Genomic DNA, 27,171 nt, shown 5'->3' with positions numbered 1-27,171 from the left:
AGTTTGTAATGCTTGCCTCTTCCTTATGCTATATATATAGAGGCACCTTGTAAGGTTTAAGACACACCAAAAACAAATACTCTTAGTATTGTTTATTTCTCTCTTCTATCCTTTTATTCTCTCTTTTAATGCCAGTTGCCTAACAGTATTCAGGTATGCTTCCTGTTTCATTCAGATTTAATGTCTCAAAAATTATTCCATCTCTTTGGGTTCTTGATTCTGGAGCCACATATCATCTGACTCTATCATCTGAATTCTTCTCTACCTATTCTCCATGTCCCAGCAATAAGAAAATAGCAACTGCAGATGAGACTCTTATAACTGTAGCTGGTATAGGAAACATCCATATAAATCCCTTCATAACCCTAAAAAATGCTGTTCACGTTCTCAAATTGTCCACAAATCTTATCTCAGTGCAAAAACTTACAAATGACATTTCTTGTAATGTTGTGTTTAATAATAATTGTTGTGTATTCCAGGACAAGGAATCGGGGAGGATGATTGGAGGTGCTAGAGAAGGGAATGGCCTTTATCTTCTTGAGGTGCCAAATTTGTCCATTTCAGAAAAAACAAAAAAAAAAAAAAAACAAAAAAAAAAAAAAAAAAACAGTCTCATTCTCTCATGTCAAAATATTTATTGTCAAAAGAAGAAAATATTTTACTCTTTCATTATCGGCTTGGACATCCATCGTTTGAAACCGTCAAAGTTATGTTTCCATCTTTGTTTTCTGGAATAAAAATTGATTATCTTCAATGTGATGTGTGTGAAATCGCAAAACACAAGCGTGTACCTTATCCATCAAGTACAAAAAGAAGCACATTTTCGTTGGTTGGTGACGTTTATTGATGATTGCACTTGGGTTACTTGGGTTTTCCTACTTAAACACAAATCTGAAGTAAGCAATGTCTTTCAAAATTTCTTCTCAATGAATAAAAATCAATTTGGTGTGTCTATAAAAAAACTTAGGTCGGACAATGGGAAAGAGTATTTCAATCAAATCATGACTTTTGTCAAAAAGAGGGAATAATTCATGAGTCTTCTTGCATGCAAACACCCCAACAAAATGGAATTGCAGAACGCAAAAATAGACACCTCTTAGATCAAACCCGAGCTTTATTGTTTCAAAAAAATGTTCCAAAAAGTTTTTGGGGGGAGGCTGTTCTCACAGCAACATATCATATCAATCGTCTTCCCTCTAAAATCTTGGGATTTAGGAGCCCTATGGATGCACTTTCTTGATTCTATCCTAACCTGTCCACCTCTAGCAACCTTGTACCAAAGGTCTTTGGGTGTGTCACATTTGTGCATGTTCATGGTCCAGATTGGGGCAACTTGATCCTCGGGCTCTAAAGTGTGTCTTTGTTGGATACTCCTATACTCAAGGGGTATAAGTGTTATTATCCTCTTTCAAATAAATTCTTTATATCTCGGGATGTCACCTTTCATTAGGAACAAAATTATTTTTCACAGCCTTATCTTCAGGGGGAGAGTCGGTTTGAAGCTTCAACCCTTCCAACTCTTGAGTTAAATTCTTATGATCTAACCCAAGAACTAGAACCTGAAAATGCACCAAAACCAGTTGAACATGAACCTGAAAAAGCACCAGAACCTCAAGAAAAAAATGCACCAGTTGAATTTGAAAATGATAAAAGGTTTGGGAAAAATCTGGTTTACACAAGATCAAAGGTCATTCCTGAATCGACACTCGTCCAAGAGGCCAATCCAATTCTTTCAGATCGGGTAACAAACTTTGATTTTTTTATCTTCAAATGATAATCTTTCAACTTCCCAAAACGAAATAGAAATTCCAGAACCTGACAATGATCTTTATCTTCCAATTGCTTTTAGAAAAGAAACCAGAAAATGCACAAAAAAACCTTTTTATCCTCTCTCAAATTATCTTTCATTTCACAAATTTTCTCCAACTCATAAAATCTTTCTTGCAAATCTAAACTCTATTTCAATTCCCACTAATGTTTGAAAGGCATTATCTGATAAAAATTGGAAGCAAGCCATGGATACAGAAATGGAGGCATTGGAGAAGAACAAAACATGGGATTTGGTTTCTTTGCCAAAAGGAAAGTGTTGTAATTAGAGGAAAATCTTCCTAATTAGAGAAAATATCTATAGAATCTTCTAGTTTATTTTTCAGAATATTTTTTCCTTACTTCCTTATTTTGGAAGATTAGATTTTTACAAATAGGTGTTAGGAAAATGTAATATGTATGAATGATAATAATAAAATCATTCTCCTTTTCAAGTTGGTATCAGAGCTCCCGATCTTGAGAGCTCCGTTTCCACTGCAACAGTAGCCACTGCCGCCGCTGTCCGGCCATTGCGGCTGCCACCGTAGCCGTTGGGGTTGTTGATAGGGTAGAAAGGTGCGCCCAACTCAGACGAACACAACTCCGGAATTCGCTTCAAAAAATACTCCTCCACGAGACCCACTTGCCGTCGTCATCACAGAAAGAGTCGTCGGAGCCTCCTGAGTCCATTCCACGGGTCGGTGACGTCCCATTTGGCGCAAATTTGAGTAGATCTGAATTTTGAGTTTTGCTCCTTTTCCGGTGACGTCCCAAATGCCTAGCTCCGGCGAGACCCACTCGCCGCTGCTGTCACAGAACTAGTCGTCGGAGCCTCCTAAGTCCGTTCTACGGGTCGGTGACGTCCCATTTGGCCTAGATTCTAGTTGATATGAGTTTTTGAGTTTTTGCTCCTTTTCCAGTGTAGCCCACTCATCGTTATCGCCACAGACAGAGTCGCCGAATCAATCCATTAAGTTACCACCATCAGATTTTTTAGATGAAAGCTTTTAAAGAGGAACTAGATCGATTGAAAGCAATGATTTAATCAATAAGTAAGCCCTCTGGACCATGTACTCTGTCCATAAAAGGTAAGAGTTCTCTCCATACTGTGGGTCCTGTGTCTCAAGGTATTTGGATTCTTGATTCAGGAGCAACTGATCATATGACACCATTTCATATGATCTTCAAATCATATATTAAAAGGAATAGAGAACAACTTATTACAGTTGCGAATGGTCAAGGTGTACCCATATGCGGCTCTGGGCAAGGTTGTCAATCTCGAGAGTTTACGTAATCTCTTGGAGGCTCCGTAAACTCGTATCGTAAACTCGTAAGAGATTACTCAGTAAAAAATAAATAAATAAATAAATAAATAAAAATAACATAATAATTGAACATTTTAACTTCATATTAAAGAGTAAAATAGCAAATTACATTAATAATAAATGTTCTTAACACAAGTTCACAAATGACAAAAACACAAGAGGAGGTTGCTCCTGATCTACTGTTAGCAGAATTTGATCCAGTCCCAGACATGATTATAGTAGAAATCACTACAGAAAGAATCAAAAATGATAGTCGAAGTTGCAATCAGAAGGAGAAACAGAGGCGCGCGGAGGAGAAGGAGAAGCGGAGGCGCGCGGAGGAGAAGGAGAAGTAGAGGAACGCAGAGGAGAAGCAGACGCGGAGGCGTGCGAAGGAGAAAGAGAAGCGGAGGAGGAGAAGGATACGCTTGGGAGAGGGAGACGCGTGAGAAAATGAGAGCACCAGCCCTAACACAAAACGCGTGTTTTGTGTAAGTGAAAAAAAAAGGTGATCTCTTAAACTCAGAAGTAATCTCACAAGATTACACGAGATTACTCCGAGATTGACACTAGAGATTGACAACCATGGCTCTGGGAATATAATTTTGGAATCATCTATTGTATTAAAGGATGATTTACATGTTCCACAATTAGCCAATAATCTTATCTCTGTGCAAAAGCTCACAAAAGATTTAAATTGTTCAGTAGCATTTTTCTCGACTCATTGTGTTTTTCAGAACCTTGCTACGGGAAAGACGATTTTAACTACTAAAGAGCAGAGTGGGTTGTATCTGTTGGAATCTGATGACCAAAACAAAACAAAAATCATGAGTCAACAAGCTACATCTAAGACGTGGGCAAATTCCCAAATATGGCTACATCATAAAAGGCTTGGGCATCCTTCATTCAACCTTCTTAAGTCTTTATTTCCTCATTTGTTTACTAAGGAGTCTGTTGAGTCTTTTAATTGTGATATTTGTCAATTGTCAAAACACCATCGTGCATCCTATCCTATTAGTAATAAAAAGAATACTTTTCCATTTGATTTATTTCACTCTGATGTTTGGGGACCTGTCGTAGAATCTATTTCCGGAGCTAAATGGTTCATTACCTTTATTGACATTGTACCCGTGTCACATGGACATACCTTATGAAAAATAAATCAGAAGTTTTCCAAATCTGTTAATTTTTTCTGTCTAGTCCAAAAATTAATTTGGAAAAAATATCAAAAGAATCAGGTCTGATAATGGTACTGAATATGTGAATCATGAATTTCTCAATTTTTTATCTCATAATGGTATTGTTCATGAACTAACATGTGTTAACACCCCTCAACAAAACGGGGTTGCAAAAAAAAAAGAATCGTCATCTTCAAGAAGTAACTAGAGCCCTTCTTTTTCCAGGAGGCCATGAAACTTGAACATTGGACTCAAGCCATGAAAGAGGAGATGAATGCATTAGAAAGAAATTCAACTTGGGAGATTGTTGATAAGCCAAGAGACAAGAAGGCAATAGGATGTAGATGGATATTCACAGTAAAACATAAGGCAGATGGGACAATAGAAAGATATAAAGCTAGATTGGTGGCAAAAGGCTATACCCAAACTTATGGGATTGACTACAAGGAGACCTTTGCCCCAGTAGCAAAGATGAATACAGTTCGAGTTGTTCTCGCTTTGACAGCTCATTTTGGTTGGGACTTACACCAATTGGATGTGAAGAGTGCCTTTCTTCATGGAAATCTGGAAGAGGAAGTGTACATGGAGATTCCCCAAGGTTTTAAAGTGCAAAATGAAAGAAACAAGGTATGTCTCCTAAAGAAAGCATTGTATGGTCTTACGCAATCCCTTAGAGCATGGTTTGGAAGATTTACAAAAGAAATGGTTTCCTTGGAATACAGACAAAGCCAAGGAGATCATACTCTATTCATAAAGCACTCTTCTACAGGTAAATTCGCTCTATTGTTTGTCTATGTGGATGATATGATTATTGCAGGAGATGATGAAACAGAAAAATTGGCATTAAAAGAAAAATTGGCAGCCCAATTTGAAATGAAAGACCTAGGAAAACTCAAGTATTTTCTTGGAATAGAGGTTGCTTATTCTAAGAACGGAATTTTCATCTCCCAAAGGAAATATGTACTTGATCTCCTCAAAGAAACAGGAAAGCTGGGATGTTGAACCTCAACAGTTCCTATAGAGCAGAATCACAGAATTGAAAGTGAAGAAAGTGCTCCTGTAGAGAAGGCCCAATATCAGAGATTAGTTGGAAAATTGATTTATCTATCACACACAAGACCAGACATTACTTATGCAGTTAGTGTGGAGAGCCAATTTATGCATGATCCAAGAAAGAGACACATGCAAGCAGTTGACAAAATTCTCCAGTACTTGAAGTCAAGTCCAGGAAAGGGGCTATTGTTCAAAAGGGAAGATACATTGACTATGAAAATATATATTGATGCTGACTATGCAGGTTCTATTACTGACAAAAAATCTACTTCTGGGTATTGTATGGTTCTTGGAGATAGTTTGTAACGTGGAGGAGCAAAAAGCAAGATAGGGTATCTCGTTCTAGTGCAGAAGCTGAATTTCGAGCCCTTGCTCAAGGAATGTGTGAAGGACTCTAGATAAAAATCATTTTGGATGACCTTAAAGTCAAGGTGGACAACCCTGTGCAACTATACTGTGACAATAAGTCTGCCATGAGCATTGCCCATAATCCAGTACAACATGATAGGACTAAACACATAATATACTGTGACAATAAGTCTGCCATGAGCATTGCCCATAATCCGGTACAACATGATAGGACTAAACACATTGAGATTGACAGACATTTCATCAAAGATAATCTAGACAGAGGCTTTGTGATAACAACTCATGTTCCTACAGAACTTCAGATAGTAGATATTTTTACAAAAGGGCTCCCTCAGGGTAGATTTCAAGATCTTGTAGGCAAGTGGGGAATGATTGATATTCATTTACCAACTTGAGGGGGAGTGCTGTAATTAGAGGAAAATCTTCCTAATTAGAGAAAATATCTGTAGAATCTTCTAGTTTATTTTTCAGAATATTTTTTCCTTATTTCCTTATTTTGGAAGGAGAAGTTGGTTGAGTCCCGTCTTAGATGGTTTGGGCATGTGTGGAGGAGACCGGCTGACGCACCGGTGAGGAGGGTCGATGAGATGGAGGCTACTGTTGGAGCTAGAAGGAGAGGAAGGCCTCGGAAAACTATAGGGGAAACAGTGCTAAAGGACATGGAGATCAATGCCTTATCAAGAGAGATGATTTATGATAGATCCCTATGGCGTCGTTTGATCCATATAGCCGACCCCACCTAGTGGGATAAAGGCTTGGTTGTTGTTGTTGTTGTCCTTATTTTGGAAGATTAGATTGTTACAAATAGGTGTTAGGAAAATGTAATACATATGAATGATAATAATAAAATCATTCTCCTTTTCAAGTGAAAGAAACCAGTTGGTTGTAAATGGGTATATACAGTGAAGTATAAGGCAGATGGATTAATTGAGAGGTACAAGGCGAGATTGGTTGCTAAAGGTTTCACACAAACCTATGGGATTAATTACTTAGAAACCTTTGCTCCAGTTGCAAAGATGAATATAGTTTGGGTAATATTATCTCTTGCTGCAAATTGTGGTTGGGAATTACAGCAATTTTATGTGAAAAATGTTTTCTTACATGGGAAACTTGAGGAGGAAATATATATGGAAGTCCCACCAAGATATGAAGCTGCTGCCAATTCTATTTGCAGGTTAAAGAAAGCTCTATATGGATTGAAACAATCCCCTCGAGCATGGTTTGGAAGGTTTACCAAGGTCATGACTACCTTAGGATACAAGCAAAGCCAAGGGGACCACACTTTATTCAACAAACACTCCTTAGAAGAAGTAATTGTATTGTTAGTATATGTGAATGATATAATTGTCACTGGTAATGATCGAAAAGAACAACTTCTCTTAAGCCAACATCTAGCAAGGGAGTTTGAGATAAAAACACTTGGGAAATTGAAATATTTATTGGGAATTGAAGTGTCTCTCTAAGAAAGGCATTTTCATATCTCAACAGAAATATGTCACAGATTTACTGAAGGAGACAAGCATAGCAGCTTGTAAACCTATGAGTACTCCTATGGACACAAATCTCAAATTAGGAAACTCAGACATTAGTGCAATAGTGGATAAGGAGATGTATCAGCATTTGGTTGGAAAATTAATTTACTTGTCTCACACAAGGCCAGATATTGCATTTGCTGTAAGTTTGGTCAACCAATTTATGCATTGCCCGAGAGAAGTTCATTTGCATGCCACATACAGAATTCTGCAATACCTCAAGGGGACTCCAGGAAGAGGAATTTTATATAAAAGAAATGGAAATACAAGTCTTGAAGCCTACACTGATGCTGACTATGCAGGATCAATTATTGATAGGAGATCTACTACAGGATATTGCACATTTCTTCGGGGAAACTTAGTAACATGGAGAAGTAAAAAGCAAAATGTTGTTGCTAGATCTAGTGTTGAATCTGAATTTCGGGCTATGGCACAAGGTATTTGTGAACTACTATGGTTGAAAATTATCCTAGAAGACTTGAAGATTACATGGGATGGACCAATGAAACTTTATTGTGATAATAAGTCAACAATCAATATAGTTCATAATCCTGTTCAACATGATCGAACCAAACACATTGAAGTGGATAGGCATTTTATCAAAGAAAAGCTTGATAGTGGTTTGATTTGTACTCCATATGTACCTTAACAAAGACAACTTGCAGATATTCTTACTAAAGGCTTGCGCTGTCCAGATTTTGAGAGAATAATATGCAAGCTTGGAATGGAAAACATTTATTCTCCAGCTTGAGGGGGACTGTTGGAAATAGGAATATATAATGATTGTTACTGTTGGAAATAGGAGTATTTAATGATTGTTACTCTTCCTAGTTTCTTTGTTCAATGTATCTTAGGAAGTTGTGGTATTTTTAATTGTTGTCTTGGAAATAGTTGATGTCATTTATTATCTTTGTAACCACTATCATTATAAATAAGATCATTTTGTTGAGTGGTAATACACTCAAGCATAATCAAAAAATGAGTTCCCTATTTCTCTCTTTTAACATACACCTTTAGGGTTAAAGAGAACAATTCAGTCATAATGAGAAGGAAAGTTTCTAAGTTTAGTGTGGGTATGCATTATACCCACAATACAAGTAAGGACTCTAAGATTGGTGTGTGTATGTTACACCCACAAAATGTTTAGGAAGGTTTAGATGACCCAAGCACCTATAAATTTTAAGCATCAAGTGTCCCTCAATTGCACAAAAAAAATATCCCTTCCAAATTCACTAGTGTAGAAGAGGAAAGGCGCAATTTGAAAAAAGAAGCTTTGGGGAATCTAAAAGGAATTGTTAAAACAAATAAATAAATAAAAATAAAATAACACAACTAATGTTCTCTTTGCCTTAGGTGTTTTTGACTCTAAGAAAAACAATGAATTCCTTGGTATCTTGGCTACATTACAAGCTTAAAAAAATCCTTTGTGATATTTGCACACTTATGATTGTCACAATTGTTCAAAAAGGGAAAGATGAAGAGCAAAACTAAATTGTATGGTGTTTTTTTTTTTTGGTCAGCAAAGATGATATATATATATATATATAAGGAGCACCAGAAGTGTTAAAAGAAGTACAAGAAAACTAAAGGGCATAAAGCAACATGATATCAAGGAAAGATAGGCATAAAGCATCTTAAGATATACAAAGAAACATACATATGGAAAGATACAAATCCCATAAAAGAACCTGCAAACCAACTCCACAAAACACATGCAAACACAAAGCCCAACCATTGGGTGATAAACCTCCCCTACAAAAACAAGGCAACCTAACAATAGTAAGTACAAAAGTCTGAGATTAGGAGACTAAGCCACCCCAAAATTAGAAAGGATCCTTGGTGAAATTCTAAGCCTAGTGATGCAAATCCCATAAATTCGATGGTGTTTGATGTGTGAATTGAGAAAAACACTTACCATATGATTACACTTGGACTACAAAAGGTGAAGAGAGCAAGTGTGTTCAAAATGCATAACTATGAGTGTCATGATGGCTAATCTCTTTGAAATTCTTTCATGCATTTTAGTTAAGATATGATGTTACCATGGCAAGTAGAAGAGAACCATTGAATGATGAAATTTGTTCGTATTATTTCTCAATATGTCTAAGTTGTTTAGAATAAAGATTATGCTTGATTTATTTTTGCTTGAGGACAAGCAAGATTCCAAGTTTTTTGTTGTTTAGATAATTGCCAAATATGTCAACATTTTTATCCAATTTAGGCAATTATTAAATATATCTTATGCTTTACAAACTTGTTTGTTGGCCACAAAATAAGTAGTTAAAGTTAATTTATTTAAATTATGAAATTGTTCAATATTAAGTATTTTTAATATTTGTTTGTTAGTCTTGAAACACAGAGAGAAGGAAAATATAGTTAGAAAATTGAAAAGGGCTCAAAATCCACTCCAAGCTTGCTCAAGCCAACCACCTGGGTGCTTTGAGCAAGCCTCTCCAAAAGCAGCCCCCAAAAGTATATGCTGGCTTGCTTAAGCAAACGAGATAGCTACCCTGAGAGAGCCAACACAAAAAACACCACTGGAGAAAAATGAAAAACTTGCTTAAGCAAGCTAGGCATGCACTCTAAGTGAGCCAAGACAGAGGCAACATCTGGAGGATTTTGTTAGCTCACTCAAGCAAGCCAGTAGGGCGCTATGAGCAAGCTAGCACACGGAAGACAAAGTGACAAGTCATCATAGCTCACTCAAGCAAGCAAATACTGTCACTATGAGTGAGCATGCCTTGACAAAAGGCCATTCAAGTTATTATAAATTAGGGCTCGAAGAAGAATCATGTACTTTTACACTTACAATCAAAATTTTAGAGAGATTACAAAGAGTTTTAGTGAGAAAGTCTTAAGATCACGAATTCCTTGAAGATCTCTTACTACTTGGTATAAAATCCTTAGTTGAGCAATCTACATTGTTGGGGATCGATGTAGCTACTACAACTCATGTAATTCTACTTGTTCTTGTTTAATAAAGCTTTTATTCAATTAATCGCTTTAACTTTTTACTTAATGACTGTTGTGGTTTGATCATCCATTACATGATTTTACAATTTCATCTAAGGTTGGGAAACCCTCTTAAAATTACAATCGAGGCAAAAACACTATAAGGCTTATTCTAGGAATAGAATAAGCCTTATTATTTAAATTTTAGGTCCTTGACAATGCAGGTTGCTTAACAAATTTTGCCAAGGGATTGGGATTATTCTTAAGCAACTCAAAATTTCTCTCCTAAGGAATTAAAGTTTAAATATATTTGAGAGCTATTGAATTAACCGATTAATTTTTGAAATTGAATGAGAATTTTTGGGAGGATTTTCATGGGAAAGGCTAGTGAAATCAATCTCAAACAATCATTATTATATAAATTTCAATTCTTAACTAAATTGTTGCTTGTTTCTTAATTTTAATAATCCTCTAAATTTTATCGAATACCTTAAACAAATTAATTTTTCTGAATTATCGTGTTTAGTGCTAAAATTAAATTAAACAATTGTTACACAAGTCCTTCAGATTCGATAATTAGACTTTCAATTTACTACTTGGGACATTTGTTGCGCTTGCCAAATGTCTAACAATCTCCAACTACAAACTCTTCAAGAATGATTTTGATATCTTGCAAGATGCTACATTTTATAGATCTGTGGTTGGAGCACTCCAATATGCCAAACTTGTCAAACCTGAAATTAGCTTTATTGTCGATAAAGTTAGTTCATGGCTAACCTTCTTGAGTCTCATTGGATTGTTGTCATAAGTATTATTTGCTACCTCCAAGTTACCTTAAGTCATGGTCTTCAAATTCAGCCAGCCAAATCTCACCAACCATTCACTCTCCAAGCATTTTGTGATGTTAATTAGGATACTAATCCTAATGATCACAGATCCACATCTAGAGTTACTATCTTTCACATCCAAATTTAATTTCACAATGATCTTGCAAACAAACTGATGTTGCAAGATCCCGTACTAAAGTTGAGTATCAAATTTTAGCAAGCTATTGCAGAAGTCTTAAGGGTTGAAACATTGTTGTCTGAACTTGAGGTTCCCTTTTTCCACTCTTGCCATCTACTGTGATAATTTGAGTATTGTTTCTCTTGCTCACAATTTGTATTGCATGGTCGCACCAAATATATGGAGATCAAGTTATTTTTTGTTCAAGAAATGGTTTTTGCAAAATAGATTTTTGCTGACACCGGAGGTGTTCATGGATTGGATTTTTTAAAAATCCAAACCAAACCAAACCAATTCATTTTATAAAAGTGGATCGATTATTCAATTCAATATTTTGTAAAGTGTAGTTGTATGATTCCACCGAGTGTAGGGACTAGGGCGGATCATTACATTTATCATGAACAAACTCAAGGTGCTTGAGCTTTCTTCCTCAGCTCACTCTCCCAACTTGAGTTTGTTTTGGGGGAGTGAATATTATAATAGAACAATGTTATGGTTGTCTCTAGGGTAATTAGAAAATAGTTAATTAGAACAATGTTACTCCCTATGTTATCATGTTTCACACTGTCATTCATCATTCAAAAAATAAATAAAACACAATTACGAATTTAAAGAAGCAGTCAAGCTAAGTAGTTACCTAGACCCAGAGCAAGAATGTTAGGAAGTGGACGGGTACAATAGAACAGAAAATGAAACTGAATGGCAGTTAATATCACAAAGAAGGCTTCTACTTGATGCCCAAATGTATTCCTTATCTGCATAGCAAAAATCACAATCCATGAAACAGTCAACTTGGCCTAAATTTTATATAACATATTTTAAATTTATAATGGCTCAACCAAGAGACAAAATAAAATGTGATTGATATTCATTTAAAGTATTTACATACAGCACAGATTCCTTTAATTATTTTTAATTATTCTATTAGTAAAGAATTTTCTAATAAAAGAATACAGAAGAGGGGGAAAAGGAATCTTCGAAACAGTGAAGAAAAACAAACAAACAAACAACAAAGATTAGCATCAACATGAGAGTTTCCCAATTGCTCTGAAAGGTCATCAAGAAACAACTACCCTTCTCCCCTTTATAAATAGTTTACATACGAAAACTCAAGAATTCAAGAAAACGAGCAGTTCTACCCCATAAAATTCTCATGGAATGAATCACTAAGGCATGAGACTCTGGCTAAATGAACCAAGGCTCTCCCAAGTGTAGCAAAATTAGCAAAAGCCATAAATCCCTCAAAAATAGAGACAATGTAGATTGAGATAGGTCAACAGAAAAATAAAATGGTCCCTACTTCAGAAAAAAATTTCAGACAGGAAAGAAGTGGAAAATAATTTGTGGTCAAGTGGACAAATTCAGATGTGGAATATTAACAGGTACTAGAGGACAAGAAAGAGATGTAATAGACTCACACCCCTTATCTGTATGCAACTTAATAATAAAAGAGAACAAGAAAAAAATGTAAATATTCCTAGGCAATTCAAGAGTGCCTAACCTCTACCAAATCTCAACTAGTTCCATCTCATCTCACCATATTAGGGAATAAATAATAAATACTTTTATTAGTTGTATTGAGTTAGTTTTTCTGTTTAGGTCTTGTTATTCTCTTTGTTGTAATTCTCTATATATGTAACCGTACCGCACAATGTGCAATTTAGTCTTTCAATAATATTCTCTTCTAAATTATGTTTTCCTATATGGTATCATCGTGAGCTAGGTGCGATCTTGGGCTAGCAAATTAGCATCTCTCAAACAAACTGATGATGACATGGTCTCTTTCATTGCCCAAGCACAATCAGCAGCTGAGGAGCTGAAAATGTTTTTAGAAGCTGATTCTGTGGAAGAGATGAAAAAGAAACTTGATAAGTTGTGTATGGTGTTGATTCTGCGTGCCATGAACTCTAATTTTAATCATATTCGTGACCAGATTTTGACAGATCAAGAAATCCCTTCAATGGAGAACCTTGTAACGCGTCTTCTTCGTGTTCCAAGTTCGAAAAATAGTGCAAGTTTGGTTGAGCCTACTGAATCTTCAGCAATGGTTTCTACCCGAGGAAGAGGAGGTCGTGGAAACCGTGGAGGACGTGGTGGCAAGAGTGGTCGGCCCCAGTGCTCATATTGTAAAAGAATGGGTCATACTCAAGAGACTTGTTATTCCTTGCATGGCTTTCCTGAAAAAACTGCCAATGTCTCCAAAATTGAAGACTCTAAATCTGTTCAAAAAATTTCTGAGGAGGAATATCAAGAATATCTTCGGTTGAAATCCAATAGTCAAGCTCAATCTTCCTTTGTTCCTAATATTTCAACAGCATGCATTTCTCAATCCACGAAGAGTCAAGGTCCATGGATAATTGATTATGGTGCTTCTGACCATATATCTGGTAATAATTCTTTGTTCTCTTCTATTTCCTTACCTAAAGTTCCTCATTTCATTACCTTGGCAAATGGATCCAAAGTCGTTTCCCAAGGAGTTGGTCAAGTCTCTCTCACCCCTTCCTTGAACTTAAAATCTGTCCTCTTTGTTCCTAAATGTGCTTTTAATTTAATTTCTTTGAGTAAATTAACCAAATCATTAAATTGTTCTATTACCTTTGATGCTAATTCCTTTGTCATTCAGGAACGTGGCACGGGTCGGTTGATTGGAGGAGGACATGAATCTAGAGGACTCTACTATTTTGAAACTAGCCCCTCTGTCTCTTGTTTTGCATCTTCGACTCCTAAACTTTTGCATGATCGTTTGGGTCATCCTCACCTGGCAAAATTAAAGAAAATGGTTCCTAGCTTTAACAAACTTCAAGCCTTAGAGTGTGAATCTTGTCAACTAGGGAAACATGTTAGGTCTTCATTTCCAAAAAGAACTGAAACAAGATGTAACTCTGCTTTTTCCATCATTCATTCAGATATTTGGGGTCCAAGCCGTGTCACATCTTTTGGGTTCAGATATTTTGTCACATTTATTGATGAATACTCTCGATGTACTTGGGTTTATTTAATGAAAGATCGATCTGAACTTTTGTCCATTTTCATGTCTTTTTGCAATGAAATTAAGAATCAATTTGGGAAAATAATAAAAGTCCTTAGGAGTGATAATGCTAAAGAATATTTTTCTTCAGATCTTACATCCTTTCTAACTACATATGGTATTTTACATCAATCTACTTGTCCTCATACACCACAACAAAATGGTATAGCAGAAACAAAAAAACAGACATTTAGTTGAAACCATAGTAGTCAATCGCGGCCGGAGCGGCCGCTATCGCGGCGCTCTGGAGCGGAGCGACCCGACACCGCAATGGTGATGTTGTCGCGTCTCGGATTTCTGTCGCGGCTGGAGCGGCCGCGTCGGTCGCAGAGCGGAGCGGCCAAAAATGGCGGAATCGCGCCGCGTCTTGGACAGACCCTTCATTAAGGGTAAGTCTGTCATTTCTGTTGGGTTTTTCTTGCCCTAAATCTTCCTCTCCCTCTCGCGGAACCATTGTTGTTGGTTTCTGAACGTCTCGCGCTCCCTCTCCTCTCTTTCTCTCTCTCGGACTCGATTCTTTCTCTCTCGAGGATGACCGTCGGCGCACTCCGGTCGTCTTCTTCAGGCGTCTCTGTCAGACGCTCCTCTAGTTCTGACGCACTTCGTCAGTTCCGACCGACGCTCCTTTAGTTCCGACGCTGCTCCTCCGGTTCCGACGTCGTCTGTCTTCTTTGTTTGGCTTCGCATCTTCTATTTTATAATTCAGCATATTTTTATTTTTAATTTGTGATTAAATTTAATTCAGCAGTTTTTTTTTTTAATTTTTGATTAAATTTAATTCAGCAGATTTTTTTAAATTTTTTATTAAATTTAATTCAGCAAAAAAAATTAATTAATTCAGCAGATTTTTTTTTAATTTTTGATTAAATTTAATTCAACAATTTTTCTTTTATTTCTGATTAAATTTAATTTAGCAGATTTTTTTTTAAATTTCTAATTAAATTTAATTCAGCAGATTTTTTTTAATTTTTTATTAAATTTAATTCACCATTTTTTTTTTAAATTTCTGATTAGAATAATTTTTTAATTTAATTCAGCAGATTAGAGTTATTTTTTTTTATAGCTTTTATATATATATTATTAATTATTTAATATATATAAATTAATATTAAAATAGCAGTTATCCCGCTCCGCGTCATCCCGCTATCCCATTTTTAGGGTCGACCGCTCCGCTCCGCTATCCGGGATTGACTACTATGGTTGAAACTGCTCGTACCTTATTACTTAGCACCAATGTTCCCGTCCATCATTGGGGTGATGCAATTCTTACGGCTTGTTTTCTAATAAATAGAATGCCATCCTCCTCTCTTGATAATAAAATTCCTTATTCAATTCTTTTTCCAAATGAACCTCTATTTCACGTTTCTCCTCGTGTTTTTGGTTGTGTCTGTTTTGTCCATGATCTATCTCCAGGTTTGGACAAGCTCTCTGCTAGGGCCATTAAGTGTGTTTTTCTGGGATACTCTCGACTTCAAAAAGGTTATCGTTGTTATTCTCCAGACACTAGACGATACTACATGTCTGGTGATGTCACCTTCTTCGAAGACACTTCGTTCTTTTCATCTTCCATGCAAGTTTTAGATTCTGTTCAACAAGTATTACCTGTTCCATTTCTTGAGTCAGTGTTGACCCAGTCCCCTGAAACTACCAATCAAAACATAGATCCAAATCCTTCTCCAACTATCAACCCACCTGAACCATCTTCACCACCTCTCATCACTTACCAACGAAGAATACAAAGGGACAATTCAACACATCATGGAGAGCCATCTGTTTCATGTTCTTCACCATCAACTGCTCCTACCACGATTCCCAATGATGAAGATTCTAGTTGGCCAATTGCTCTTCGCAAAGGTATTCGATCTACTCGAAATCCTCATCCTATTTATAATTTTTTGAGTTACCATCGTTTATCCCCTTCATATTTTTCCTTTGTTTCATCCTTGTCTTCTATCACCATTCCTAAAAATATCAATGAAGCACTTGCTCATCCTGGATGGCGACAAGCCATGGTTGTTGAAATGCAAGCTCTTGAAAGTAGTGGGACATGGGAATTGGTTCCTCTTCCACCTGGGAAAAAGACAGTTGGTTGCAGATGGGTTTATGCCATCAAAGTTGGGCCTGATGGTAAGCTTGATCGCCTTAAAGCTAGATTGGTGGCCAAAGGATACACTCAGATCTATGGCCTTGATTATGGTGACACCTTTTCTCCTGTGGCCAAAGTCACTTCTGTTCAACTCTTTCTTGCTATGGCCACTATTCGCCATTGGCCCCTCCATCAGTTAGATATTAAAAATGCCTTTCTTCATGGTGATTTAGAAGAGGAAATCTATATGGAGCAACCTCCTGGATTTGTTGCTCAGGGGGAGTGTGGATTAGTTTGTAAATTGCGTCGATCTCTCTATGGGCTCAAACAATCTCCACGAGCTTGGTTTGGAAAATTTAGTCACGTTGTACAGAGTTTTGGGCTCAACCGTAGTGAGGCAGATCACTCATTTTTTTATTGTCATACCTCTTCTGGAAAATGTGTTTATCTAATTGTGTAAGTTGATGACATAGTTATTACAGGAAATGATTCTGTCAAGATTTCCCAGCCGAAAAGGCATTTAGTCAGCCACTTTGAGACCAAGGATCTCGGCTATCTTAAATACTTTCTTGGTATTGAGGTGGCTCAATCAAAGGAGGGCATTGTTATTTCACAAAGAAAGTATGCTCTAGATATTCTGGAGGAGACAGGCATGATTAATTGCAAGCCAATTGATAGTCCTATGGACCCAAATAAGAAGTTACTAGCAGACCATGGTGAGCCATTCTCAGATCCAGAGAGATATAGAAGGCTTGTTGGAAAACTTATTTATCTCACGATCACCAGACCTGACATCTCCTTTGCAGTTGGGGTTGTCAGTCAATTCATGCAAGCTCCTTATATTGATCATTGGAATGCTGTGATTCACATTCTCAGGTACATCAAAAAGAATCCAGGACAAGGACTACTGTATGAGGATAAGGGAAGCACCCAAATTTCTGGTTATTGTGATGCTGATTGGGCAGGATCTCCTATAGACAGACGTTCTACTATTGGATATTGTGTTTTTATTGGAGGAAATATCATTTCTTGGAAGAGCAAGAAACAAAACGTTGTTGTTCGGTCTAGTGCAAAAGCAGAATATAGAGCTATGGCTACAGCCACTTGTGAGTTAATATGGATTAAGCAACTCCTTCAAGAATTAAAGTTTTGTGATGTTAAGCAAATGAAGTTGTATTGTGACAACCAGGCAGCTCTCCATATTGCTTCCAACCCCGTGTTCCATGAAAGAACTAAACATATAGAAATTGACTGTCACTTTATTCGACAAAAGCTGTTATCCAAAGAGATTGGTACTGAATTCACCAGTTCAAATGATCAACTAGCAGATATTCTCACCAAGTCTTTGAGAGGGCCTCGAATTAAGTTCATATGTTCCAAGCTTGGAACATATGATTTATATGCTCCAGCTTGAGGGGGAGTGTTAAGTTTCATGTATTTTATAGGTGTAATTATTACTTTCTTTCTTTTTGAGACATACTTTTACTGATGTTGGTGGCTGTGTCAGGGATCAGACTGCTATATCTCCTTTTCTGTCTTATCTTGTACTCTCTAAGCACATATATATAAAAATGTTTTGGAGCTAAGTGTATTATATACACTTTAGCTTTTTTCTCATATTCCATCAGTTTTCTCAACTACAGTCAATGCTCATCCCATGACTACTCAATCCAAAAATGGAATTATCAAACCTAGAATAAATCCTACACTCTTGCTTTCTAGCACTGAACCAAAAACAGTAAAAGTTGCTCTCACTGATCCTAACTGGCTTGCTGCTATGCAAGCTGAAATCAAAGCTTTACATGCAAATAATACATGGCAGCTGGTTGACTTACCTTCTGGCAGAAAACCCATTGGATGCAAGTGGGTTTTTCGAGTTAAAGAAAATCCTGATGGCTTGATTAAAAAATACAAGGCCAGACTTGTTGCTAAGGAGTTTCATCAACAACCTGGTCTTGATTTTTCTGAAACTTTCTCTCCTATAGTTAAACCCGTCACCATCAAGATTTTCCTTTCTCTTGCAGTTTCCTATAACTAGCCTATTCGACAGCTGGACATTAATAATGCATTCCTTAATGGAATGCTTGAGGAGGATATCTATATGTCTCAACCGCCTGGTTTTGTTGAACCTGGTACCAAACACCTTGTTTGCAAATTACAAAAAGCTCTTTATGGCCTGAAACAGGCCCCTCGTGCTTGGTTTGAAAGATCAACTTCTGTTCTACTCATGCTTGGGTTCAGCAAAAGCAAATGTGGTCCTAGTCTGTTCATCTTATCTTATTCAGCAATCACTGTTTACATGCTTGTCTATGTGGATGATATTATTCTCACTAGCAATTCTCCCTCCTTATTGCAAAAATTAATTGATCAGCTCCATGAACATTTTTCTCTTAAAGATCTTGGTACCTTGGACTATTTCTTGGGTATTGAAGTAATGAAGTCAAATTTCTTTCTAAAGGGAGGCTATTTTTATCTCAAGACAAATACATTACTGATCTTCTTACTAGAGTAAAAATGGAAGACTCTAAGGGCATATCTACTCCTATGGTTGGTGGTCAGCAACTTGCTAAAGAGGGTACATTATTTGATGATCCAACTTTATACAGATCTGTTGTTGGTGCCCTGCAATATGCTACAATTACTCGGCTAGAGATTGCTTTCAGTGTCAATAAAGTGAGTCAATTTATGTGTTCTCCAATGGAGGAACATTGGAAAGCTGTTAAAAGGATACTTAGGTATCTTAAAGGAACTATTGGACATGGATTGATGTTCACCTATGCCACTTCTACTACTTCCTTTATTCTTACTACCTTTACAGATGCTGATTGGGCAGCTAATCCTAATAATAGAAGATCTACTTCAGCAGCTTGTATTTATCTTGGTCCTAACCTAGTGTCTTGGTGGTCCAAGAAGCAGTTGCTCGTTGCCAGGTCAAGCACTGAAGCAGAATACAGAGCTTTAGCTCAAGCTGTCACAGAGGTTCTATGGATTCAATCTCTCCTAAAGGAATTACAAGTCAAAATAAATATTCCTACAATCAGAGTACAGTTGCTTTATCTCATAATCCTATCTTATACTCAAGATCCAAACATATGGAACTAGACATCTTTTTTGTTAGAGAAAAGGTGCTAAGTAAGACTCTAGTTGTTTCTCATATACCTGCTCAACATCAATATGCAGACATTCTGACAAAGGCTTTGTCACTAAGAAGATTTTTGTTTCTACGTTCCAAGCTCAATGTGATCAACTCAACCCATCTATTGTGTTTCATCCCCCTTGAGCTTGTGGGGGGTGTATTAGGGAATAAATAATAAATACTTTTATTAGTTGTATTGAGTTAGTTTTTCTGTTTAGGTCTTGTTATTCTCTTTGTTGTAATTCTCTATATATGTAACCGTACCGCACAATGTGCAGTTTACTCTTTCAATAATATTCTCTTCTAAATTCTATTTTCCTATACACCATCTACCCTCCAAGGCTTATACCCTCCCCATGCAACAGATTCACACCACTTCCCTCTCCCTACTACCAACAAGGCAGTTTGTTACCAAGTGGAGTCTCTTCCTTATTTTTCTCCCTCCTAGGCATGATCATATGCATCACATCTCTTGCCCCTACTCACATACACCTAGTAATCTTGGGTCTTAGTGTCTTGTCAAATACTCAATCATTCATTCAACCCCTCTATATGGTTGCCACTATTTTTAGTAGCTTTAGATCAGCCATCTTTAGATGATTTTCAGCCATCTTCCAATGGCAACTATCCTGAAACCTTTTAAAATAACTATAATTGACCACAGTTTGCACTTATTGATCGTTACCAACATTACATATTAACATAAAGTTCATCTTACCTCTAACTCTAAGTTAATGCAACCAGTGTGAATTACTGAATTTATTGGATATATTATCAAAAATTGAACTAATTAAACTAATCCTTATTTTTAATTGTAAAAAATGAAATTCATTACGATGAGAAACAAGGAAATCAGGAGATTAGGATCCCACATAAAAATAAAAAATAAAAATAAAAAAAAAAGGAAGGAGAAAACTTCAATGAAGCAAAGATAGTCAATCCCTTTGCATTTTATTGCAATATCCTCACACCAGATAGAAGCAAATTACTTAATCCTATTGTAAATCAGCTCAGCCACTGGTCCCAAGAAACCTCCTTGGAAATATAAACAATATGCTCTAAGATAAATCCTTATTGCCAGAAAAAAAATGTTTTGGTAAGGGAGAGAAATAAACTAGAAAACAAATAACTGGTAAGCTATTGTAGAGAACTCTATGAACATCAGATATAGTATATTAGCAAAATCTTCCACGTCCAAGTTACTAATTCATGCCTATTTTGAATTATCACATAATGCACAACATTTTAGACATAACTTTCTCAAAAATCAGCCACTGAAAAAAAAAATTGAGCTATTTCATCCTCTTGTCCAAATATGGTAAAAAAACAAGTTACACAAACGAAATCATGTTTAAGAAAAGTTTTAGAATGATAAGAAAAGAAAGTTTATTGCTTTCTTATGAAACTTGGAGTGATTCTATTCTACAATGCTCTCTCTCTCTCTCAAGTTGAGTGCATCCATGCACCCTTTATATTAAATTTTTTCCTGATATTTTACTAGTTTTATCCTTTTTTAAAAATTTTAATCAATGTCTATTTTACATTTTAGCCACTCAAAGTTTTTCCGATGCTGGCAGACATGACAAGGTGAAGAAGGCACGTGAACAGTGAACCATCAGTGGCACCGGAATGATCAATGCCATTGGCAGCAAACAGCAAGAGTGTGTCAGTGGAAGAGACCATTTCCTCAGCATCAGCAAGCACAGCAGCACAATGTTCATGTTGGTGAAGAATCCAAATCTGAGTTCCATCTCTTACACCAATAACCACATTTGTCTGTTCTGAGGAATGTTTCCATCACCAAATAACACATAACATATAAAACTACGATCATCAAACATGTAATATGTTGTATTTCTGACCATAATCACACATTCTTCCAATGCTGCTGCAGTAGCTCCCTCACTAGTGTTGTTGAAATATGTCAATATGTCAATAATTTTAGACTCATATTCTCAAAACCTAACATCAGCTACATAATTTTTTGATACATGTTTTGTTTTGTTTCAGCAACTCATTTTTGTTTGGCAAAATCCAGATTGGCTATGTGGGAACCCAAGCGCTCTTGCTCAATAACCCTGACCTTGGCATCAATGGACTAATGGTGCACTTGGATTCTTTTTTTACAATCTCGGGGTTCAATCGTATTAAAATGTAACACTTGGTTACAAAGTGCCCAACCTTGCCAACCTCTGATAAAATTGACCCCAAGTTAAGCTTTGAGAGATGAATTAGAAGGATAGCTTGAGCAAACACAGATAAAAAACCTATCTGCTACATAACCAAGATTTTTGGTGGGCTTTCCTCATAAGGTTCCAAAGTTGAGAAGGTTCGACCACATTTGAGTTCCTCAGTAAATTTTCCAATTTTCTCCTTTGTTTTGGTTGATCTCTCTTCCTTATAGACATGAAGATCTAGTGAAGCTGTAGAGACCATTTTTTGTAATTTTAAACCTTTTAATATTACATGCCAAATAAATTGAGGTAAATTATCTCTACTGTTAAACTATTGTTTTATTTGATCAACAGTAAAAACATCTTGGTGCATCCATGCACAACATTTACAAGAGTGCATGGTAGAAGTCATCAAGAAACTCAAACTTTAATTGGATAGGTATAGTATCAGAGAGTTGGATAAACACCACTACCCCTGGTCCTAATTATAAGTAACAAATTGGATTTTTCTTTGATCCTAATTATAAGCAACAAACATTAGTTTTTAAAGTAACCTATGGATAAATTTCTTTTATACCAGTAATTTATTGTTAACTTTATTTCCTATATATTTGCTTATAAGTTATAATTAATATTAAATATAACGAGCACTTAAAGCAAAGGGTATCTTTAGAATATAATTTAAATTTACAGTAGAATTAATTAAAACATAACCAACTTAAATAATTTTTTTTTTTCTTAATAATTTGTCCTATGTTACTTATAATTAGGACCGGAGGTGGTATTTCATAAAATTTAAAAAAGTAAATAAATAAATAAATTTACTCGCTTTGTGTCTTCTTTGTTGATTATCAACAGAGTGTAAAAGAAAACAAGAGCCAAAGGAACATACCTGACGTCGAAAGAATCTTAGCGTATATAATATGATGCACCCTAGGGCCATTCGAACTAGATATCAACAATAAGACATATTAATGTGCTTTCCACCACATTCTCATGTTAAAGAGAGCACAAGAGAACGAAAATTGGCAAAAATTTGATAATCTTCAGCATTTTGACATGGTCTATCATTATAAACTCAGCAATAAACTGTAAATTACTATATTTGATTAATCAATTCAGTTATGTAAATATAAAACAGACATTTTCATGTAACAAATGCTCACAAGACTAGTAGAGTTATGAAAAACAACATACTAAGTGATACAAACACAATACCAAAACTATTTTTCATACTTTTATTCTCGAGCTAAAGATAGTGTTTGTCTTTTAGACTTTAAACTTCCTGTAGTGTGTTAGATTTTTCGTCTGTACTAATTCTCAGGAATCCAAATTAAAAAGCAATAACTAGTTGCTTCCAAAGAAAACCAAACACACATTTGATCATTAGCACCAATCTTTCTTTCAATTTAAATAAAAGGAAGGGAGAAAACCAGATAAAACAAGATAAAAACAGCATTCTCCAAAATGAGAAACCAAAATAATCAAAAAAACATTATGCAACGATCAAGTACGTAAGAAAGATACCTGCGAGAAGAGCATAAAACTTAGGCAATTGCAGCAAACTTGCAATTAACACAAATGGAGCCGCAAGGATTGACACAAGCAAAGCACCTAAAATAAAATAACAGAGAAAACAGGATTAGATAACATGCAATAACATAATAAAAAGAGAACTACTACACTAGTACACACCAGATAATACTGAGGAGACACGGCCATTGCAAAAACCCATTCTAAACAACCCAATTGAACATCACGACGATTAAATTCCAGTACGTAAAACAAAACAAACTCAAATAACGATCACAACACATGCTAGTCACAATCTCAAAGATTATTAAATGGATTCATTCACATTAGTATACATGCAAAGAACCTGTATAAAGGAGTCCTGAATCCTTATTTGTTTAATTCTTCATAATGTAAAATATCATTTCCCATAATTTATAAAAAAATAAAAAATAAATAAATAAAGTAAATACCTGGTTAGTGCTAAATTTGAAAGCATATATAAAAATAAATAAATAAAAACTAAATGAATATTTGTGGAGAAATTACTAGAAAATACAAAAAGAACTTACCAATGAAGGTGCGAGGAACCACCCCAGGGAATTCCAGATGATCATACTATTAACAGAAACATTAAAAAAAAAAAAATCAAGTATGTCCAATAAAATATCAATTAATAAAGCTTATTAAAATATAAAACAACAACTCAAAGTAAACTCACATTGTCTAAGTTCAGCCGGTGATAGAGAATATCGTGCGTTGCCTTCAGGAAACACAAATAAATTATAAATTGATAAATAAATAAATAAAAATAAGCAAACAGGTTGAGGAAGATGAAGAAAGAGAAACCTGAACGTTGAAACTCTCTTCGACCTTAGTGTAAGGCACAGTGAGAACGTAGAAAGCAGCGATTGATCCCAGCAGAAAATCGTAACCGTATCGCTGCAGAAAACTCTCCGATTTCGAATTGGACGCCATTGTTGTTCGCTTTGTTGCAGTGAGTGCAGAATCCCATAGACACTACAAAAACACGAAAAATGGGCTTCGTGGGCCTCTCAGAAGTATTGGGCTTTTATTTCCCACCCCTTTCGGTCATCCGGTTTAGGTTTAAGCAAACTTTTCTTTTTCTAATTAATCACACTACAAGTTTTTCCAATTATTAATTTATTATTGTATAAAAATTGATATTCCCTCATTCATGTCTCCCACTGTGAGAGACTTTCTTTTTTACCTAATAAGTTTAAATGAATTGGATCTTAGAAATTTACTAGAATTAAGATAAACCTTAATATTTTATAAGTATTTATAAAAATTTTATGTGTATTTATAAAGATTTTATGAGTGTCGATAATCTCGTACTAATATCTATAGTTTTATACTAATATATAAAAGGGATACTCTTTTCGGTAACCACTTTGGTCATCATTTTTTTTTATCATTATATCCTTTTATTTTAAAAAATTAGAGAAAATATTTTTAATCAAATTTAAGAACTTGAAATTAATAAATCTATACTAATATATAAAAGGGATACTACTTCCGATAAATATTTTTGTTTCTATTTTTACATGAACCATTTTATCTTTTGTTTATTTTTTAATAACTATTTTTTTATGAGTAATTTCTCATTTTTTTCTTTATTTATTTATTTATTTTTAATACGATGTAGGCACGTAGTGTCTTTTTCCTGCTAGTTAATATACAAATTAATTAAAACATGTTTAGATATAAATTTAAAAATATTTTAAAAATTTTTATTAAAAAATACTCTTTATATTTAATAATAAAAAATTCTATTAATGCCTTTTAAAAATTACAATGTAGACACATAGTGTCTTTTTCTTGCTAGTTAATATACAAATTAATTAAAACATGTTTAGATATAAATTTAAAAATATTTTAAAAAGTTTTATTAAAAAATACTCTTTATTTATAAAGTATATTTAAAAATGCTATTAGTGTCACAAACTCACAATACCGCAATGTCATTCACTACCTCTACCCCACTCTTCATGCCAACTTTTTCCTCACTAGTGGCCCCAACCCCTCACCAGCAATTCCAAATACCCCCTCTCTCTATTTATTATCCTACAAACAAAGAGTGGCAGTAGAGTCATCTCATGTCGAGAACTAGAAACTAGAAACCATTTCACATCTTCACAAACACACACAGAGAGAGAGAGAGAGGGAATGGGGAATCACAGGTTTAAGTTATCAGATATGATTCCAAATGCTTGGTTTTACAAGCTGAAGGACATGGGGAAAGGAAGAAATTCAAGGAAACAAAACACCACGCCCTCTCGGAAAAAGAAGCAATCTTCTTCACCCCCCACAACCACACAAACACATTCATCAAAACCAAACCAACCCCACAACAACCAATACTACAACAAACCCAGAAAGTCCTACTACTTCACAAGAGACCTTACTCCATCCAACACCAAACTCCACCACACCTCACCCTCAAACACCCCAAAACTTTCCAAACAAACAACAACCTCAAAACTTGTCTCCTCAGGTTGTAGCTGCCGCACCACTCTAGAATCCATGTGGACCAAATCAGATTCCCCACATGAACATGAACATGAACATGACCATGACCATGAACACTCCTCTTCATCCCCGTTTGACACCTCACCCGAGTCACAATCCCAAGAATTCAGAACAGACCGTGTTCTCCCGTGTTCCTCATCATTCGATGAAATGCTTTCCTTGTCCACCACCTCTTGCAGCTTCACCACAAACAAAAACAACCCCACCAACGACACCATCATCAACGTGGACAAAAACTCCATAGCAAGAAAAGACACCAACCTCGATGGCTACCACAATTGCAACAACCACTATGAAGACGATCACACTCACACCTTCTCAGAACTCGAGCTTCCCCCGATCATAACAAGGCCAAAGAAGAGTGAACTCAAACAAGGGTCGTTGAAAGTGAGAATTTTGAAGGAGGAGGACCCTGCAATGCTGAAGGAACAAAAGAAGAACCGTTCTGTGAGAAGGCAGAGGCTATCTGTGAGTTCTCCGGGGGTGAGGTTGAGGGTCCACTCGCCGAGACTCGCCGGCCGGAAGGGGCGGAAGAGCGTGTCGACGACGGCGAGTTCCGGCTGCCGGAGAAGCCTCTCCGGTAGCTTTGCGATAGTGAAGTCCTCGTTTGACCCACAGAAGGATTTCAGAGAATCCATGGTGGAGATGATTGTGGAGAACAACATAAGGGCATCCAAGGACTTGGAAGATCTACTTGCTTGCTACCTTTCCCTCAATTCAGATGAGTATCATGACCTCATCATCAAAGTGTTCAAGCAAATTTGGTTTGATTTCACTCAACCAAGGTAGTAACAAATTCTAAAGATTTTAAGTAAGTTTGGTTGCAATTCTGTCACAATATTTGATAGTGTGAGAAATTGCGACTAATTCGGTTCCGATACAATTGCAGCAAGATCAAAAACCTTGTTTCATACTTGGTCTCGCAATTGAGATTGTATGCAAATATGATTTCAATTTCAAACTAGCTGATGCAACTGCAATTGCGGTCACATACATAAGGTTCTCAAAATTGAAATATTCAATTTTGAAGCCTTTTAAGGTGGATAAAATTCTTGATTAGTTTTTGAAACTTTTGCTTTCTCACATAAATTTTTATCGGTGTAATTATGCATGTAATATATTATGGTAAGTTGAATGGACTCGAGTACTAAGCAAATGAACATTTGATCATGATGGTCTTAAAGCAAATGACATTGCTAGTAATTATGCAAATGATGATTATTGCTAAATTTTTCAAGTGTGGCTTTTTGTCCGTGGGAAAACAAAATGGGCATGGCGAATTTTTGTCACAAACGGAATTAATTAATTTATGATTTTATTATATGTTGCAGAACTGCATAGAGACTTAGTAGGGTCATGGGCAGGTAAACGTGTAGAATGGTTTCTACACAGATTGTTTTCTTATGTGTACAGAAAAACAATAAAAGTTAGGGCATGTTGGTTTTGTGTCATTTTAGTCATTGTTATTTAGTTATTAAAAATA

At 35.8% G+C, this 27,171-nt stretch overlaps 2 protein-coding genes across 7 annotated transcripts in view; one reads left to right on the top strand and one right to left on the bottom strand.

Annotated features, from left to right (window-relative positions):
* Positions 1–24,164, bottom strand: part of ALG12 (homolog of asparagine-linked glycosylation 12) — a 65,181-nt gene extending 41,017 nt beyond the window's left edge. For 2 of the 6 annotated variants that reach the window (XM_083070731.1, XM_083070732.1), the window contains exons 1-7: positions 23,985–24,161; positions 23,857–23,898; positions 23,708–23,753; positions 23,151–23,237; positions 22,516–22,571; positions 11,837–11,954; positions 8,931–9,012 (exon numbers count right to left, since the gene is read on the bottom strand). In XM_083070731.1, the coding sequence (XP_082926857.1) occupies positions 8,931–9,012; positions 11,837–11,954; positions 22,516–22,571; positions 23,151–23,237; positions 23,708–23,753; positions 23,857–23,898; positions 23,985–24,113 (560 nt within the window). In that variant the 5' untranslated portion in view covers positions 24,114–24,161. Of the gene's footprint in view, positions 1–8,930; positions 9,013–11,836; positions 11,955–22,515; positions 22,572–23,150; positions 23,238–23,707; positions 23,754–23,856; positions 23,899–23,984 lie in introns of all 6 variants that reach the window. The other 4 variants (XM_020384352.3, XM_029268922.2, XM_083070734.1 and 1 more) reach the window with 3 other exon arrangements.
* A 972-nt stretch (positions 24,165–25,136) lies between these two features.
* On the top strand, positions 25,137–26,900 carry LOC109818825 (transcription repressor OFP2). Its single transcript, XM_083070735.1, has one exon. It carries the CDS (start codon positions 25,326–25,328, stop codon positions 26,475–26,477), a length of 1,152 nt encoding a protein of 383 aa, XP_082926861.1. The 5' UTR covers positions 25,137–25,325; the 3' UTR covers positions 26,478–26,900.
* The last annotated feature ends 271 nt before the right edge of the window (positions 26,901–27,171 follow it).

This window comes from Cajanus cajan, chromosome 3, assembly GCF_000230855.2.
Source record: "Cajanus cajan strain Asha chromosome 3, NIPB_CcT2T_4, whole genome shotgun sequence".
Lineage (NCBI taxonomy): Eukaryota > Viridiplantae > Streptophyta > Magnoliopsida > Fabales > Fabaceae > Cajanus > Cajanus cajan.
This window is presented reverse-complemented; position numbering and strand designations above follow the sequence as displayed.